General features: G+C 49.2%; 1 protein-coding gene across 4 annotated transcripts in view; it reads right to left on the bottom strand.

Moving 5' to 3' along the window:
* The window catches only part of DDX11 (DEAD/H-box helicase 11), a 54,626-nt gene extending 38,361 nt beyond the window's left edge, over window positions 1-16,265 (bottom strand). For 2 of the 4 annotated variants that reach the window (XM_069965334.1, XM_069965364.1), the window contains exons 1-3: window positions 12,410-12,492; window positions 2,913-3,059; window positions 2,276-2,506 (exon numbers count right to left, since the gene is read on the bottom strand). In XM_069965334.1, the coding sequence (XP_069821435.1) occupies window positions 2,276-2,506; window positions 2,913-3,056 (375 nt within the window). In that variant the 5' untranslated portion in view covers window positions 3,057-3,059; window positions 12,410-12,492. Of the gene's footprint in view, window positions 1-2,275; window positions 2,507-2,912; window positions 3,060-12,409; window positions 12,498-16,246 lie in introns of those variants that run through there. The other 2 variants (XM_069965342.1, XM_069965352.1) reach the window with 2 other exon arrangements.
* Between the last annotated feature and the right edge of the window lie 2 nt (window positions 16,266-16,267).

A 16,267-nucleotide genomic window follows, 5' to 3' on the forward strand; every position in this document is an offset into this window, starting at 1 on the left:
AGGGAACCGTGCCGAGGGGGCGGCAGTGCAGGGAACCGTGCCGAAGGGGCGGCAGTGCAGGGAACCGTGCCGAGGGGGCGGCAGTGCAGGGAACCGTGCCGAGGGGGCGGCAGTGCAGGGAACCGTGCCGAGCGGGCGGCAGTGCAGGGAACCGTGCCGAGGGGCGGCAGTGCAGGGTCCTGTGCCCAGGGCGGCAGTGCAGGGTCCTGTGCCCAGGGCGGCAGTGCAGGGAGGTGTGCCGAGGACGGCCGGGCAGGGAGGTGTGCCGAGGACGGCAGGGCAGGGTCCTGATGACAAATAAATATAATGTCCTGCTCTTTAACCCTTTCTGTGCTGCAGCATGTAAGCGCTACAGAGCTTAAAGGGAAACCACCAGCAGGTTCATACACACAAACCTGCCGTTAGGCACCTGAAGCTGAATAGCTGGCGATCCCTGTGCTTCTCTTCTTTTTTTTTTCCCCTGCGCTCTTTTCTAGTATTTTAATGAAATGAAAATACCCATTTGGAGCACCGCGGGAGGGGAGGGGTATGTTCCTTGACCCCTCAGTGAACCATCCAGTGTAGTGACGTCTCTCTCTGCCCTCCAGATCTCGCACAGCAGCCCGTTGCCGTACATGGGTCTGTAACAGCGTGTGCGCGAGACCTGGAGAAAACACAGATTTTATATGGATATGCATTAGTAGGAGACTGAACGAGCCAACAGGACGGTGCACCGAGGGATCAAGGAATGCCCCCAAACAGGACACCAAAGGGTTCATTACCGGAAATAGCGGAAAATGGACAAACATAGGAAGAGCAGCACCGGATTTAGCAACTATTCAGCTACAAGTACCTAGACGCAGGTTCATAGGTATGTACCTGCTGATGGTATTCCTATCAGTAAGTAAGTTTGTTAGGGATGCTTAAGAAGGGGGAAAGGGGGAGATTACCTAAAGGGGGACGGAGTGGCGAGAGGTTTACCTACAGGGTGAGGGGGTGGGTTTACTACAGGGAGGATTACCAATAGGAGAGATTGCCTACAGGGGGAACACAATTTCCTGGGGGGCTATATACATGGATGCACAAAGAAGACCCTCAGAAGGGCTCAACTATTATATGGGGGCACAGAGAAGCCTGACTACTATGAGGAAGCACATATGGGGCAGTCCTGCTTACATTGGGGCACTGACAGTGTAAAGCAGGGATGGGGAACCTTTGGCCCTCAATGCTGTTAGAAAACTACAATTCCCATCATGCCTGGACATCCAAATCTCTGGTGTAAAGCAACAGAACTTGCTGAAAGTGTGAAAAATGTGGGTTATTTAGGGCGCATGCGCAATTACTACGAATACTGTGCGGCGAACAGAGGGTGGAACAGGACGAAAACACCATCGCACAGGCGGCGCTGGCCTAGGGCACGATCGCTCTAGGTCACGCCTCTAAGGCGCGGCTCCAGGTACAATACAGTATGATTTTCGGGCACTGGAAAGAGAGACCAGCGTGGTGAAACATCCCACCAGCAAGGACTTATCATCAGCTACAGAAAGGTAAAAGTACTTGTGGGGGGCACAAAGTGGGTACAGAGTCGCTTTAATGGCCATATGGCCCAGGCCTAAGCAGGCGTGGATGTGGGATAATCCCTTTACCCGTCACACACCTCCCTTACTGTCCTGTATATAGAGCCGAGCAGGTGTTGATGGAGGATAATCCCTTTACCCGTCACACACCTCCCTTACTGTCCTGTATATAGAGCCGAGCAGGTGTGGATGGGGGATAATCCCTTTACCCGTCACACACCTCCCTTAGGGCCCTATTCCACCGGACGATTATCGTTCAGATTATCGTTAAATCGTTCGAATCTAAACGATAATCGTTCGGTTGAAATGCAGTAACGATTAACGACCGAACGAGAAATCGTTGATCGCTTTATAAGACCTGGACCTATTTTTATCGTTGCTCGTTCGCAAAACGTTCGCAAATCAGTCGCATTGAATAAGACATCGTTCGGTCGTTCGCAATAGATATGAACGCAATAGCGAAGAAATACGGAAGAAGAAACGATCGCAATTACGATCATAAGTAACGATTATCGTTCCATGGAAATGAGTGAACGTTTTCAGGTCTTTCGCAATAGTGGTCGTTTGAGATCGTTAATCGTTAACGATTATGCTAACGATAATCGTCCGGTGGAATAGGGCCCTTACTGTCCTGTATATAGAGCCGAGCAGGTGTGGATGTGGGATAATCCCTTTACCCGTCACACACCTCCCTTACTGTCCTGTATATAGAGCCGCACCTTTATCTTGTTCTTCAGATCGGTCACCTCTTTCTTCTGTAGGAACTGGGTCACCCAGTCGGGCTCTGTCGTAGATCCATTGGCTGCGGATGTGGATCCATTTGTCTTTTTCACCTCGTTTTCTTCTGTCGCTTCAGCGGCCAACACCAGAGCCTCCTCCTCCTGACGCCGCTTCTCCTCAAAGTCCCGCAACCAGGACAGCGATCCACAGATGAGACTCAGAGACTTACCCTGCAAACAGCCAAGATCCGTGACGTCAATAAAACAGTAACAAACAACTTGTCTGACATGTAGCTATGAGGGTCTGTTCACACTTACAGAATCTGCTGTGTATAGAGGAGGCCTCAGCGACGTCCTCCTTGCCCCCTGACACAATCATATACTCGTATATCAGGAAGCTCTGACAGAAAGGATGGGTTCTCTACATGAAAACAGCTGTAAACTATTCTGATGTGTAATACCCCATATCTCCTGCAGAGGCCGCTATATCCCACAGAAATGAAAGAACTGACACCTGGACGGCTCCCTTCTAGAGCGTGGCTTGTCCTAATGGCCAGAGCTCAGTGTCAGGCCGTCACACTCACCTGCAACACTTACACAATACATACTAGTAAGGAGAAGCTCTTTAAATTCTCACCGTTCCTGTCGGGCTCTCAAATATTCCAACTTTTCCAGCTTCCAGCACCCGATAAAGCTCGGTCATGAACTGCTCCTGGATGGGGTAAGGCGGGAAAGGAAACGGGAAGGTCAAAGGTGCTGCACCGGCGCCCCCTACATCCATGTTCTGAAAGAAAAACATAAACCCGGAATCTGTATTAGGTTAGGGGTCTGGTCTAGGGTCTCTATTAGTTTAGGGGTCTGGTCTGGGGTCTGTATTAGTTTAGGGGTCTGGTCTGGGGTCTGTATTAGTTTAGGGGTCTGGTCTGGGGTCTGTATTAGTTTAGGGGTCTGGGGTCTGTATTAGTTAAGGGGTCTGGTCTGGGGTCTGTATTAGTTTAGGGGTCTGGGATCTGTATTAGTTTAGGGGTCTGGTCTGGGCTCTGTATTAGTTTAGGGGTCTGGGGTCTGTATTAGTTTAGGGGTCTGGGGTCTGTATTAGTTTAGGGGTCTGGGGTCTGTATTAGTTTAGGGGTCTGGTCTGGGGTCTGTATTAGTTTAGGGGTCTGGTCTGGGATCTGTATTAGTTTAGGGGTCTGGTCTGGGGTCTGTATTAGTTTAGGGGTCTGGGGTCTGTATTAGTTTAGGGGTCTGGTCTGGGATCTGTATTAGTTTAGGGGTCTGGGGTCTGTATTAGTTTAGGGGTCTGGGATCTGTATTAGTTTAGGGGTCTGGTTTGGGGTCTGTATTAGTTTAGGGGTCTGGGGTCTGAATTAGTTTAGGGGTCTGGTCTGGGGTTTGTAATTGTTTAGGGGTCTGGTTGGGGGTCTGTATTGGTTTAGGGGTCTGGTCTGGGGTCTGTATTAGTTTAGGGGTCTGGTCTGGGGTCTGTATTAGTTTAGGGGTCTGGTCTGGGGTCTGTATTAGTTTAGGTGTCTGGTCTGGGCTCTGTATTAGTTTAGGAGTCTGGTCTGGGGTCTGTATTAGTTTAGGGGTCTGGTCTGGGATCTGTATTAGTTTAGGGGTCTGGTCTGGGGTCTGTATTAGTTTAGGGGTCTGGGGTCTGTATTAGTTTAGGGGTCTGGGGTCTGTATTAGTTTAGGGGTCTGGTCTGGGATCTGTATTAGTTTAGGGGTCTGGGGTCTGTATTAGTTTAGGGGTCTGGTCTGGGGTCTGAATTAGTTTAGGGGTCTGGTCTGGGGTTTGTAATTGTTTAGGGGTCTGGTTGGGGGTCTGTATTGGTTTAGGGGTCTGGTCTGGGGTCTGTATTAGTTTAGGGGTCTGGTCTGGGGTCTGTATTAGTTTAGGGGTCTGGGGTCTGTATTAGTTTAGGGGTCTGGTCTGGGGTCTGAATTAGTTTAGGGGTCTGGTCTGGGGTCTGTATTAGTTTAGGGGTCTGGTCTGGGGTCTGTATTAGTTTAGGGGTCTGGGGTCTATTAGTTTAGGTGTCTGGTCTGGGGTCTGTATTAGTTTAGGGGTCTGGTCTGGGCTCTGTATTAGTTTAGGGGTCTGGTCTGGGCTCTGTATTAGTTTAGGGGTCTGGTCTGGGCTCTGTATTAGTTTAGGGGTCTGGTCTGGGCTCTGTATTAGTTTAGGGGTCTGGTCTGGGGTCTGTATTAGTTTAGGGGTCTGGTCTGGGGTCTGTATTAGTTTAGGGGTCTGGTCTGGGGTCTGTATTAGTTTAGAGGTCTGGTCTGGGGTCTGAATTAGTTTAGGGGTCTGGGGTCTGTATTAGGTTAGAGGTCTGGTCTGGGGTCTGTATTAGTTTAGGGGTCTGGTCTGGGGTCTGTATTAGTTTAGGGGTCTGTATTAGTTTAGGGGTCTGGTCTGGGGTCTGTATTAGTTTAGGGGTCTGGTCTGGGGTCTGTATTAGTTTAGGGGTCTGGTCTGGGGTCTGTATTAGTTTAGGGGTCTGTATTAGTTTAGGGGTCTGGTCTGGGGTCTGTATTAGTTTAGGGGTCTGGGGTCTGTATTAGGTTAGGGGTCGGTCGGGGGTCTCTATTAGTTTAGGGGTCTGGTCTGGGGTCTGTATTAGTTTAGGGGTCTGGGGTCTGTATTAGTTTAGGGGTCTGGTCTGGGGTCTGTATTAGTTTAGGGGTCCGGTCTGGGGTCTGTATTAGTTTAGGGGTCTGGTCTGGGGTCTGTATTAGTTTAGGGGTCTGGTCTGGGGTCTGTATAAGGTTATAGGTTTGGTCTGGGGTCTGTATTAGTTTAGGGGTCTGGTCTGGGGTCTGTATTAGTTTAGGGGTCTGTATTAGTTTAGGGGTCTGTATTAGTTTAGGGGTCTGGTCTGGGGTCTGTATTAGTTTAGGGGTCTGGTCTGGGGTCTGTATTAGTTTAGGGGTCTGGTCTGGGGTCGGTATTAGTTTAGGGGTCTGGTCTGGGGTCTGTATTAGTTTAGGGGTCTGGGGTCTGTATTAGGTTAGGGGTCCGGTCGGGGGTCTCTATTAGTTTAGGGGTCTGGTCTGAGTTCTGTATTAGTTTAGGGGTCTGGTCGGGGTCTGTATTAGTTTAGGGGTCCGGTCGGGGGTCTCTATTAGTTTAGGGGTCTGGTCTGGGATCTGTATTAGTTTAGGGGTCTGTAATTGTTTAGGGGTCTGGTTGGGGGTCTGTATTGGTTTAGGGGTCTGGTCTGGGGTCTGTATTAGTTTAGGGATCAGGTCTGGGGTCTGTATTAGTTTAGGGGTCTGGTCTGTGGTCTGCATTAGTTAAGGGTGTATGGTCTGGGGTCTGTATTAGTTTAGGGGTCTGGTCTGGGGTCTGAATTAGTTTAGGGGTCTGGGGTCTGTATTAGTTTAGGGGTCTGGTCTGGGGTCTGAATTAGTTTAGGGGTCTGGGGTCTGTATTAGGTTAGAGGTCTGGTCTGGGGTCTGTATTAGTTTAGGGGTCTGTATTAGTTTAGGGGTCTGGTCTGGGATCTGTATTAGTTTAGGGGTCTGGTCTGGGTTCTGTATCAGTTTAGGGGTCTGGTCGGGGTCTCTATTAGTTTAGGGGTCTGATCTGGGGTCTGTATAAGTTTAGGGGTCTGGTCTGGGGTCTGTATTAGTTTAGGGGTCTGGGGTCTGTATTAGTTTAGGGGTCTGGGATCTGTATTAGTTTAGGGGTCTGGTCGGGGTCTCTATTAGTTTAGGGGTCTGGTCTGGGGTCTGTATTAGTTTAGGGGTCTGGGGTCTGTATTAGTTTAGGGGTCTGGGGTCTGAATTAGTTTAGGGGTCTGTATTAGTTTAGGGGTCTGGTCTGGGGTTTGTATTAGTTTAGGGGTCTGGTCTGGGGTCTGTATTAGTTTAGGGGTCTGGTCTGGGGTCTGAATTAGTTTAGGGGTCTGGGGTCTGTATTAGTTTAGGGGTCTGGTCTGGGGTCTGTATTAGTTTAGGGGTCTGGGGTCTTTATTAGTTTAGGGGTCTGGTCTGGGGTCTGTATAAGTTTAGGGGTCTGGTCTGGGGTCTGTATAAGTTTAGGGGTCTAGTCTGGGGTCTGTATTAGTTTAGGGGTCTGGTCTGGGGTCTGTATTAGTTTAGGGGTCTGGTCTGGGGTCTGTATAAGTTTAGGGGTGTAGTCTGGGGTCTGTATTAGTTTAGGGGTCTGGGGTCTGTATTAGGTTAGGGGTCCGGTCGGGGGTCTCTATTAGTTTAGGGGTCTGGTCTGGGGTCTGTATTAGTTTAGGGGTCTGGTCTGGGGTCTGTATAAGTTTAGGGGTCTAGTCTGGGGTCTGTATTAGTTTAGGGGTCTGGGGTCTGTATTAGGTTAGGGGTCCGGTCGGGGGTCTCTATTAGTTTAGGGGTCTGGTCTGGTGTCTGTATTAGTTTAGGGGTCTGGTCTGGGGTCTGTATTAGTTTAGGGGTCTGGTATCTCTAATATCACATGCTTTAGGACTTGGGCGTGTCCTATATAAATGGGTGGAGCTTATAAGTAATATAGACGGAATGTCTAAACCTCCCGGATGTTACAGGTCTTATAGCGACCACAGACACATCCATCACTTGTAATTACTATAGGATTCAAAGCAACAGGGAGGTGATCTGTACTGTACTATTAGGGGAGCATCTATATTCTATAGCAGTGCTTCTCAATTCCAGTCCTCAGGCCTCACCAACAGGTCATGTTTTGAGGATATCCCATACAAGGATCCCCTGTGATACCACCTGATGCCCTGAGTATAATTATATCACCTGTGAAATACTAAGGAAATCCTCAAAACATGACCTGTTGGTGAGGCCTGAGGACTGGGATTGAGAAGCACTGGTCTATACTGTACTGAGGAGTATAAGGGGGGCGTCCTGTATACTGAGGAGTATGAGGGGGGGGGTCCTGTATACTGTACCGAGGAGTATGAGGGAAGCGTCCTGTATACTGAGGAGTATGAGGGGGGGGCGTCCTGTATACTGAGGAGTATGAGGGGGGGGTCCTGTATACTGAGGAGTATGAGGGGGGGGTCCTGTACACTGAGGAGTATGAGGGGGGGGTCCTGTATACTGAGGAGTATGAGGGGGGGGTCCTGTATACTGAGGAGTATGAGGGGGGGTCCTGTACACTGAGGAGTATGAGGGGGGGTCCTGTATACTGAGGAGTATGAGGGGGGGTCCTGTACACTGAGGAGTATGAGGGGGGGGGGGGTCCTGTATACTGAGGAGTATGAGGGGGGGTCCTGTACACTGAGGAGTATGAGGGGGGCGTCCTGTACACTGAGGAGTATGAGGGGGGCGTCCTGTACACTGAGGAGTATGAGGGGGGCGTCCTGTATACTGAGGAGTATGAGGGGGGCGTCCTGTATACTGAGGAGTATGAGGGGGGCGTCCTGTATACTGAGGAGTATGAGGGGGGCGTCCTGTATACTGAGGAGTATGAGGGGGGGGTCCTGTATACTGAGGAGTATGAGGGGGGGGGGGTCCTGTATACTGAGGAGTATGAGGGGGGGGTCCTGTATACTGAGGAGTATGAGGGGGGGTCCTGTATACTGAGGAGTATGAGGGGGGGTCCTGTATACTGAGGAGTATGAGGGGGGGGGTCCTGTATACTGAGGAGTATGAGGGGGGGGTCCTGTACACTGAGGAGTATGAGGGGGGGTCCTGTATACTGAGGAGTATGAGGGGGGGGGTCCTGTATACTGAGGAGTATGAGGGGGGGGGGGTCCTGTATACTGAGGAGTATGAGGGGGGCGTCCTGTATACTGAGGAGTATGAGGGGGGGGTCCTGTATACTGAGGAGTATGAGGGGGGTCCTGTATACTGAGGAGTATGAGGGGGGGGGTCCTGTATACTGAGGAGTATGAGGGGGGGGGGTCCTGTATGCTGAGGAGTATGAGGGGGGGGGGTCCTGTATACTGAGGAGTATGAGGGGGGCGTCCTGTATACTGAGGAGTATGAGGGGGGGGGGTCCTGTATACTGAGGAGTATGAGGGGGGGGGGGTCCCTGTATACTGAGGAGTATGAGGGGGGGGTCCTGTATACTGAGGAGTATGAGGGGGGGGGGGGCGTCCTGTATACTGAGGAGTATGAGGGGGGGGCGTCCTGTATACTGAGGAGTATGAGGGGGGGTCCTGTATACTGAGGAGTATGAGGGGGGGGGTCCTGTATACTGAGGAGTATGAGGGGGGGGGTCCTGTATACTGAGGAGTATGAGGGGGGTCCTGTATACTGAGGAGTATGAGGGGGGGGGGGTCCTGTATACTGAGGAGTATGAGGGGGGGGTCCTGTATACTGAGGAGTATGAGGGGGGGGTCCTGTATACTGAGGAGTATGAGGGGGGGGGGTCCTGTATACTGAGGAGTATGAGGGGGGGGTCCTGTATACTGAGGAGTATGAGGGGGGGGGTCCTGTATACTGAGGAGTATGAGGGGGGGGGGGTCCTGTATACTGAGGAGTATGAGGGGGGGGCGTCCTGTATACTGAGGAGTATGAGGGGGGCGTCCTGTATACTGAGGAGTATGAGGGGGGGGGGGCGTCCTGTATACTGAGGAGTATGAGGGGGGGGGTCCTGTACATGAGGAGTATGAGGGGGGGGTCCTGTATACTGAGGAGTATGAGGGGGGGGTCCTGTATACTGAGGAGTATGAGGGGGGGTCCTGTATACTGAGGAGTATGAGGGGGGGGTCCTGTATACTGAGGAGTATGAGGGGGGGCGTCCTGTATACTGAGGAGTATGAGGGGGGGGTCCTGTATACTGAGGAGTATGAGGGGGGGTCCTGTATACTGAGGAGTATGAGGGGGGGGTCCTGTATACTGAGGAGTATGAGGGGGGGGGGTCCTGTATACTGAGGAGTATGAGGGGGGGGGGTCCTGTATGCTGAGGAGTATGAGGGGGGGGGGGTCCTGTATACTGAGGAGTATGAGGGGGGGGGTCCTGTATACTGAGGAGTATGAGGGGGGGGGGTCCTGTATACTGAGGAGTATGAGGGGGGGGGCGTCCTGTATACTGAGGAGTATGAGGGGGGGGGCGTCCAGTATAATGAGGAGTATGAGGGGGGGGTCCTGTATACTGAGGAGTATGAGGGGGGGGGGGTCCTGTATACTGAGGAGTATGAGGGGGGGGGGGTCCTGTATACTGAGGAGTATGAGGGGGGTCCTGTATACTGAGGAGTATGAGGGGGGGGGGGTCCTGTATACTGAGGAGTATGAGGGGGGGGGTCCTGTATACTGAGGAGTATGAGGGGGGGTCCTGTATACTGAGGAGTATGAGGGGGGGGGGTCCTGTATACTGAGGAGTATGAGGGGGGGTCCTGTATACTGAGGAGTATGAGGGGGGGGGGGTCCTGTATACTGAGGAGTATGAGGGGGGGGGGCGTCCTGTATACTGAGGAGTATGAGGGGGGGGCGTCCTGTATACTGAGGAGTATGAGGGGGGGGGTCCTGTATACTGAGGAGTATGAGGGGGGGGTCCTGTATACTGAGGAGTATGAGGGGGGGTCCTGTATACTGAGGAGTATGAGGGGGGGTCCTGTATACTGAGGAGTATGAGGGGGGGCGTCCTGTATACTGAGGAGTATGAGGGGGGGGTCCTGTATACTGAGGAGTATGAGGGGGGGGTCCTGTATACTGAGGAGTATGAGGGGGGGGTCCTGTATACTGAGGAGTATGAGGGGGGGGTCCTGTATACTGAGGAGTATGAGGGGGGGGGTCCTGTATACTGAGGAGTATGAGGGGGGGGGTCCTGTATACTGAGGAGTATGAGGGGGGGGGTCCTGTATACTGAGGAGTATGAGGGGGGTCCTGTATACTGAGGAGTATGAGGGGGGGGGGGTCCTGTATACTGAGGAGTATGAGGGGGGGGGGTCCCTGTATACTGAGGAGTATGGGGGGGGGGGGTGTCCTGTATACTGAGGAGTATGAGGGGGGTCCTGTATACTGAGGAGTATGAGGGGGGGGGGCGTCCTGTATACTGAGGAGTATGAGGGGGGGGGGGGCGTCCCTGTATACTGAGGAGTATGAGGGGGGGGTCCTGTATACTGAGGAGTATGAGGGGGGGGTCCTGTATACTGAGGAGTATGAGGGGGGGTCCTGTATACTGAGGAGTATGAGGGGGGGGTCCTGTATACTGAGGAGTATGAGGGGGGGGGGGGTCCTGTATACTGAGGAGTATGAGGGGGGGGGGGGTCCTGTATACTGAGGAGTATGAGGGAGGGTCCTGTATACTGTACTGAGGAGTATGAGGGGGGGGTCCTGTATACTGAGGAGTATGAGGGGGGGGGGGCGTCCTGTATACTGAGGAGTATGAGGGGGGGGTCCTGTATACTGAGGAGTATGAGGGGGGGGTCCTGTATACTGAGGAGTATGAGGGGGGGGTCCTGTATACTGAGGAGTATGAGGGGGGGTCCTGTATACTGAGGAGTATGAGGGGGGGGTCCTGTATACTGTGGAGTATGAGGGGGGGGGTCCTGTATACTGAGGAGTATGAGGGCGGGGTCCTGTATACTGAGGAGTATGAGGGGGTCCTGTACACTGAGGAGTATGAGGGGGGGGTCCTGTATACCTGAGGAGTATGAGGGGGGGGGTCCTGTATACTGAGGAGTATGAGGGGGGTCCTGTATACTGAGGAGTATGAGGGGGGGGGTCCTGTATACTGAGGAGTATGAGGGGGGGGGGGGGTCCTGTATACTGAGGAGTATTGAGGGGGGGGGTCCCTGTATACTGAGGAGTATGAGGGGGGGGGTCCTGTATACTGAGGAGTTATGAGGGGGGGGTCCTGTATACTGAGGAGTATGAGGGGGGGGGGGGGTCCCTGTATACTGAGGAGTATGAGGGGGGGGGGTCCTGTATACTGAGGAGTATGAGGGGGGTCCTGTATACTGAGGAGTACGAGGGGGGGGGGGTCCTGTATACTGAGGAGTATGAGGGGGGTCCTGTATACTGAGGAGTATGAGGGGGGGTCCTGTATACTGAGGAGTATGAGGGGGGCGTCCTGTATACTGAGGAGTATGAGGGGGGCGTCCTGTATACTGAGGAGTATGAGGGGGGGTCCTGTATACTGAGGAGTATGAGGGGGGGGGTCCTGTATACTGAGGAGTATGAGGGGGGGGGTCCTGTATACTGAGGAGTATGAGGGGGGGGGGGTCCTGTATACTGAGGAGTATGAGGGGGGGGTCCTGTATACTGAGGAGTATGAGGGGGGGTCCTGTATACTGAGGAGTATGAGGGGGGGTCCTGTATACTGAGGAGTATGAGGGGGGCGTCCTGTATACTGAGGAGTATGAGGGGGGGGGGGTCCTGTATACTGAGGAGTATGAGGGGGGGTCCTGTATACTGAGGAGTATGAGGGGGGGTCCTGTATACTGAGGAGTATGAGGGGGGGTCCTGTATACTGAGGAGTATGAGGGGGGGGTCCTGTATACTGAGGAGTATGAGGGGGGCGTCCTGTATACTGAGGAGTATGAGGGGGGGGGGGGTCCTGTATACTGAGGAGTATGAGGGGGGGGTCCTGTATACTGAGGAGTATGAGGGGGGGTCCTGTATACTGAGGAGTATGAGGGGGGGGGGGGGGGGTTCTGTATACTGAGGAGTATCAGGGGGGGTCCTGTATACTGAGGAGTATGAGGGGGGGGGTCCTGTATACTGAGGAGTATGAGGGGGGGGGGTCCTGTATACTGAGGAGTATGAGGGGGGTCCTGTATACTGAGGAGTATGAGGGGGGGTCCTGTTATACTGAGGAGTATGAGGGGGGGGGTCCTGTATACTGAGGAGTATCAGGGGGGGGTCCTGTATACTGAGGAGTATGAGGGGGGGGGTCCTGTATACTGAGGAGTATGAGGGGGGTCCTGTATACTGAGGAGTATGAGGGGGGGTCCTGTATACTGAGGAGTATGAGGGGGGGGGGGTCCTGTATACTGAGGAGTATGAGGGGGGGGGGGTCCTGTATACTGAGGAGTATGAGGGGGGGGGTCCTGTATACTGAGGAGTATGAGGGGGGGGTCCTGTATACTGAGGAGTATCAGGGGGCCGTGTACACTGCACTGACAGGGATGATACGTGAGCGCCCCCTGCCGCCGGGTATCGCTATCAGTAATATACGCCGCTCTTATACCCCGATAGGACGAAGAATACTCACTGGCAGCGCCGGAAACACCCAACGTGCTCCACGACAAAAACACAATCTCCCGCGCCACCAATTAGCCAATCACATGGCCCTAGAACGCAATGTCCCCGCCCTCCATCGGACGATCAGCCAATAGCGAAAAGGATTGCTTCCTGAGCAACGAGTCCTTATAATACGTAATAGCAGCCAATGAATGAGCAGCACAATACCCCGTGACGTCAGTGTTGCTATTATAGAGGGAAGATGTTTAGATCTCCGGTGCGCCTGCGTCACTGAGTGTGGGCGGAGCCTGTCTCCAGTGACTACAGTGTATATACATCCTATAATCTTCTGTGTAAAGGCTTTCCTCTCTAACAGCCCTCTAAGTGTTCACATAAGTTATACTGCACGGTGTGACCTAAAAGGAAGTGTGTGGAGAATTCCTCTAATACCTGGTCATATAAGCACACATACATACTGTGTATTAGAGACAGTCTATGTTATATAGGGGGTCTCTGTATATTATATAGGGGGTCTCTTTATAGTATATAGGGAGGTCTCTGTATATTATATAGGAGGTCTCTATGTTATATAGGGGGTCTCTGTATATTATATAGGGAGGTCTCTGTATATAATATAGGGGGTCTATGTATATTATATAGGGGGTCTCTGTATTATTATATAGGGGGTCTCTGTATATTATATAGGGGGTCTCTGTATTATTATATAGGGGGTCTCTGTATATTATATAGGGAGGTCTCTGTATATTATATAGGAGGTCTCTGTATTATTATATAGGGGGTCTCTGTATATTATATAGGGGAGGTCTCTGTATATTATATAGGAGGTCTCTGTATATTATATAGGGGGTCTCTGTATATTATATAGGGGGTCTCTGTATATTATATAGGGAGGTCTCTGTATATAATATAGGGAGGTCTCTGTATATTATATAGGGGGTCTCTGTATATTATATAGGGGGTCTCTGTATATTATATAGGGGAGGTCTCTGTATATTATATAGGGGGTCTCTGTATATTATATAGGAGGTCTCTGTATATTATATAGGGGAGGTCTCTGTATATTATATAGGGAGGTCTCTGTATATTATATAGGAGGTCTCTGTATTATTATATAGGGGAGGTCTCTGTATATTATATAGGGAGGTCTCTGTATATTATATAGGGGAGGTCTCTGTATATTATATAGGGGGTCTCTGTATATTATATAGGGGGTCTCTGTATATTATATAGGGGGTCTCTGTATATTATATAGGAGGTCTCTGTATATTATATAGGGGGTCTCTGTATATTATATAGGGGGTCTCTGTATATTATATAGGAGGTCTCTGTATATTATATAGGGGGTCTCTGTATATTATATAGGGGGTCTCTGTATGTTATATAGGGAGGTCTCTGTATATTATATAGGAGGTCTCTGTATTATTATATAGGGGGTCTCTGTATATTATATAGGGGGTCTCTGTATATTATATAGGGGGTCTCTGTATTATTATATAGGGGGTCTCTGTATATTATATAGGGGGTCTCTGTATTATTATATAGGGGGTCTCTGTATATTATATAGGGGGTCTCTGTATTATTATATAGGAGGTCTCTGTATATTATATAGGGGAGGTCTCTGTATATTATATAGGGGAGGTCTCTGTATATTATATAGGGGGTCTCTGTATATTATATAGGGGAGGTCTCTGTATATTATATAGGGGGTCTCTGTATATTATATAGGGGAGGTCTCTGTATATTATATAGGGGAGGTCTCTGTATATTATATAGGGGGTCTCTGTATATTATATAGGGGGTCTCTATATTATATAGGAGGTCTCTGTATATTATATAGGGGAGGTCTCTGTATATTATATAGGGGGTCTCTGTATATTATATAGGGGAGGTCTCTGTATATTATATAGGGGGTCTCTGTATATTATATAGGAGGTCTCTGTATATTATATAGGAGGTCTCTGTATATTATATAGGGGAGGTCTCTGTATATTATATAGGGGAGGTCTCTGTATATTATATAGGAGGTCTCTGTATATTATATAGGGGGTCTCTGTATATTATATAGGGGGTCTCTGTATATTATATAGGGGAGGTCTCTGTATATTATATAGGAGCTCTCTGTATATTATATAGGGGCTCTCTGTATATTATATAGGGGGTCTCTGTATATTATATAGGGGGTCTCTGTATAGTATATAGGGAGGTCTCTGTATATTATATAGGAGGTCTCTATGTTATATAGGGGGTCTCTGTATATTATATAGGGGGTCTCTGTATATTATATAGGGGGTCTCTGTATATTATATAGGGAGGTCTCTGTATATTATATAGGAGGTCTCTGTATTATTATATAGGGGGTCTCTGTATATTATATAGGGGGTCTCTGTATATTATATAGGGGGTCTCTGTATTATTATATAGGGGGTCTCTGTATATTATATAGGGGGTCTCTGTATATTATATAGGGGGTCTCTGTATTATTATATAGGGGGTCTCTGTATATTATATAGGGGGTCTCTGTATTATTATATAGGGGGTCTCTGTATATTATATAGGGGGTCTCTGTATATTATATAGGGGGTCTCTGTATATTATATAGGGGGTCTCTGTATATTATATAGGAGGTCTCTGTATTATTATATAGGGGGTCTCTGTATATTATATAGGGGGTCTCTGTATATTATATAGGGGGTCTCTGTATATTATATAGGGGCTCTCTGTATATTATATAGGGGGTCTCTGTATATTATATAGGGGGTCTCTGTATATTATATAGGAGGTCTCTGTATATTATATAGGGGGTCTCTGTATATTATATAGGGGGTCTCTGTATATTATATAGGGGGTCTCTGTATATTATATAGGAGGTCTCTGTATATTATATAGGGAGGTCTCTGTATATTATATAGGAGGTCTCTGTATTATTATATAGGGGGTCTCTGTATATTATATAGGGGGTCTCTGTATATTATATAGTGGAGGTCTCTGTATATTATATAGGGGAGGTCTCTGTATATTATATAGGGGAGGTCTCTGTATATTATATAGGAGGTCTCTGTATATTATATAGGAGGTCTCTGTATATTATATAGGGGAGGTCTCTGTATATTATATAGGAGGTCTCTGTATATTATATAGGGGGTCTCTGTATATTATATAGGGGGTCTCTGTATATTATATAGGGGGTCTCTGTATATTATATAGGGGGTCTCTGTATATTATATAGGAGGTCTCTGTATATTATATAGGGGGTCTCTGTATATTATATAGGGGAGGTCTCTGTATATTATATAGGGGAGGTCTCTGTATATTATATAGGGGAGGTCTCTGTATATTATATAGGAGGTCTCTGTATATTATATAGGGGGTCTCTGTATATTATATAGGGGGTCTCTGTATATTATATAGGGAGGTCTCTGTATATTATATAGGGGAGGTCTCTGTATATTATATAGGGGGTCTCTGTATATTATATAGGAGGTCTCTATATTATATAGGAGGTCTCTGTATATTATATAGGGGAGGTCTCTGTATATTATATAGGGGGTCTCTGTATATTATATAGGAGGTCTCTGTATATTATATAGGGGAGGTCTCTGTATATTATATAGGGGAGGTCTCTGTATATTATATAGGGGAGGTCTCTGTATATTATATAGGAGGTCTCTGTATATTATATAGGGGGTCTCTGTATATTATATAGGGGGTCTCTGTATATTATATAGGGGGTCTCTGTATATTATATAGGGGAGGTGTCTGTATATTATATAGGGGGTCTCTGTATATTATATAGGGGGTCTCTGTATAGTATATAGGGGTCTCTGTATAGTATATAGGGGTATATTACAGCAGTCCCAGCCGTGCAGCC

This window comes from Dendropsophus ebraccatus, chromosome 1 (assembly GCF_027789765.1).
Source record: "Dendropsophus ebraccatus isolate aDenEbr1 chromosome 1, aDenEbr1.pat, whole genome shotgun sequence".
Classification (NCBI taxonomy): domain Eukaryota; kingdom Metazoa; phylum Chordata; class Amphibia; order Anura; family Hylidae; genus Dendropsophus; species Dendropsophus ebraccatus.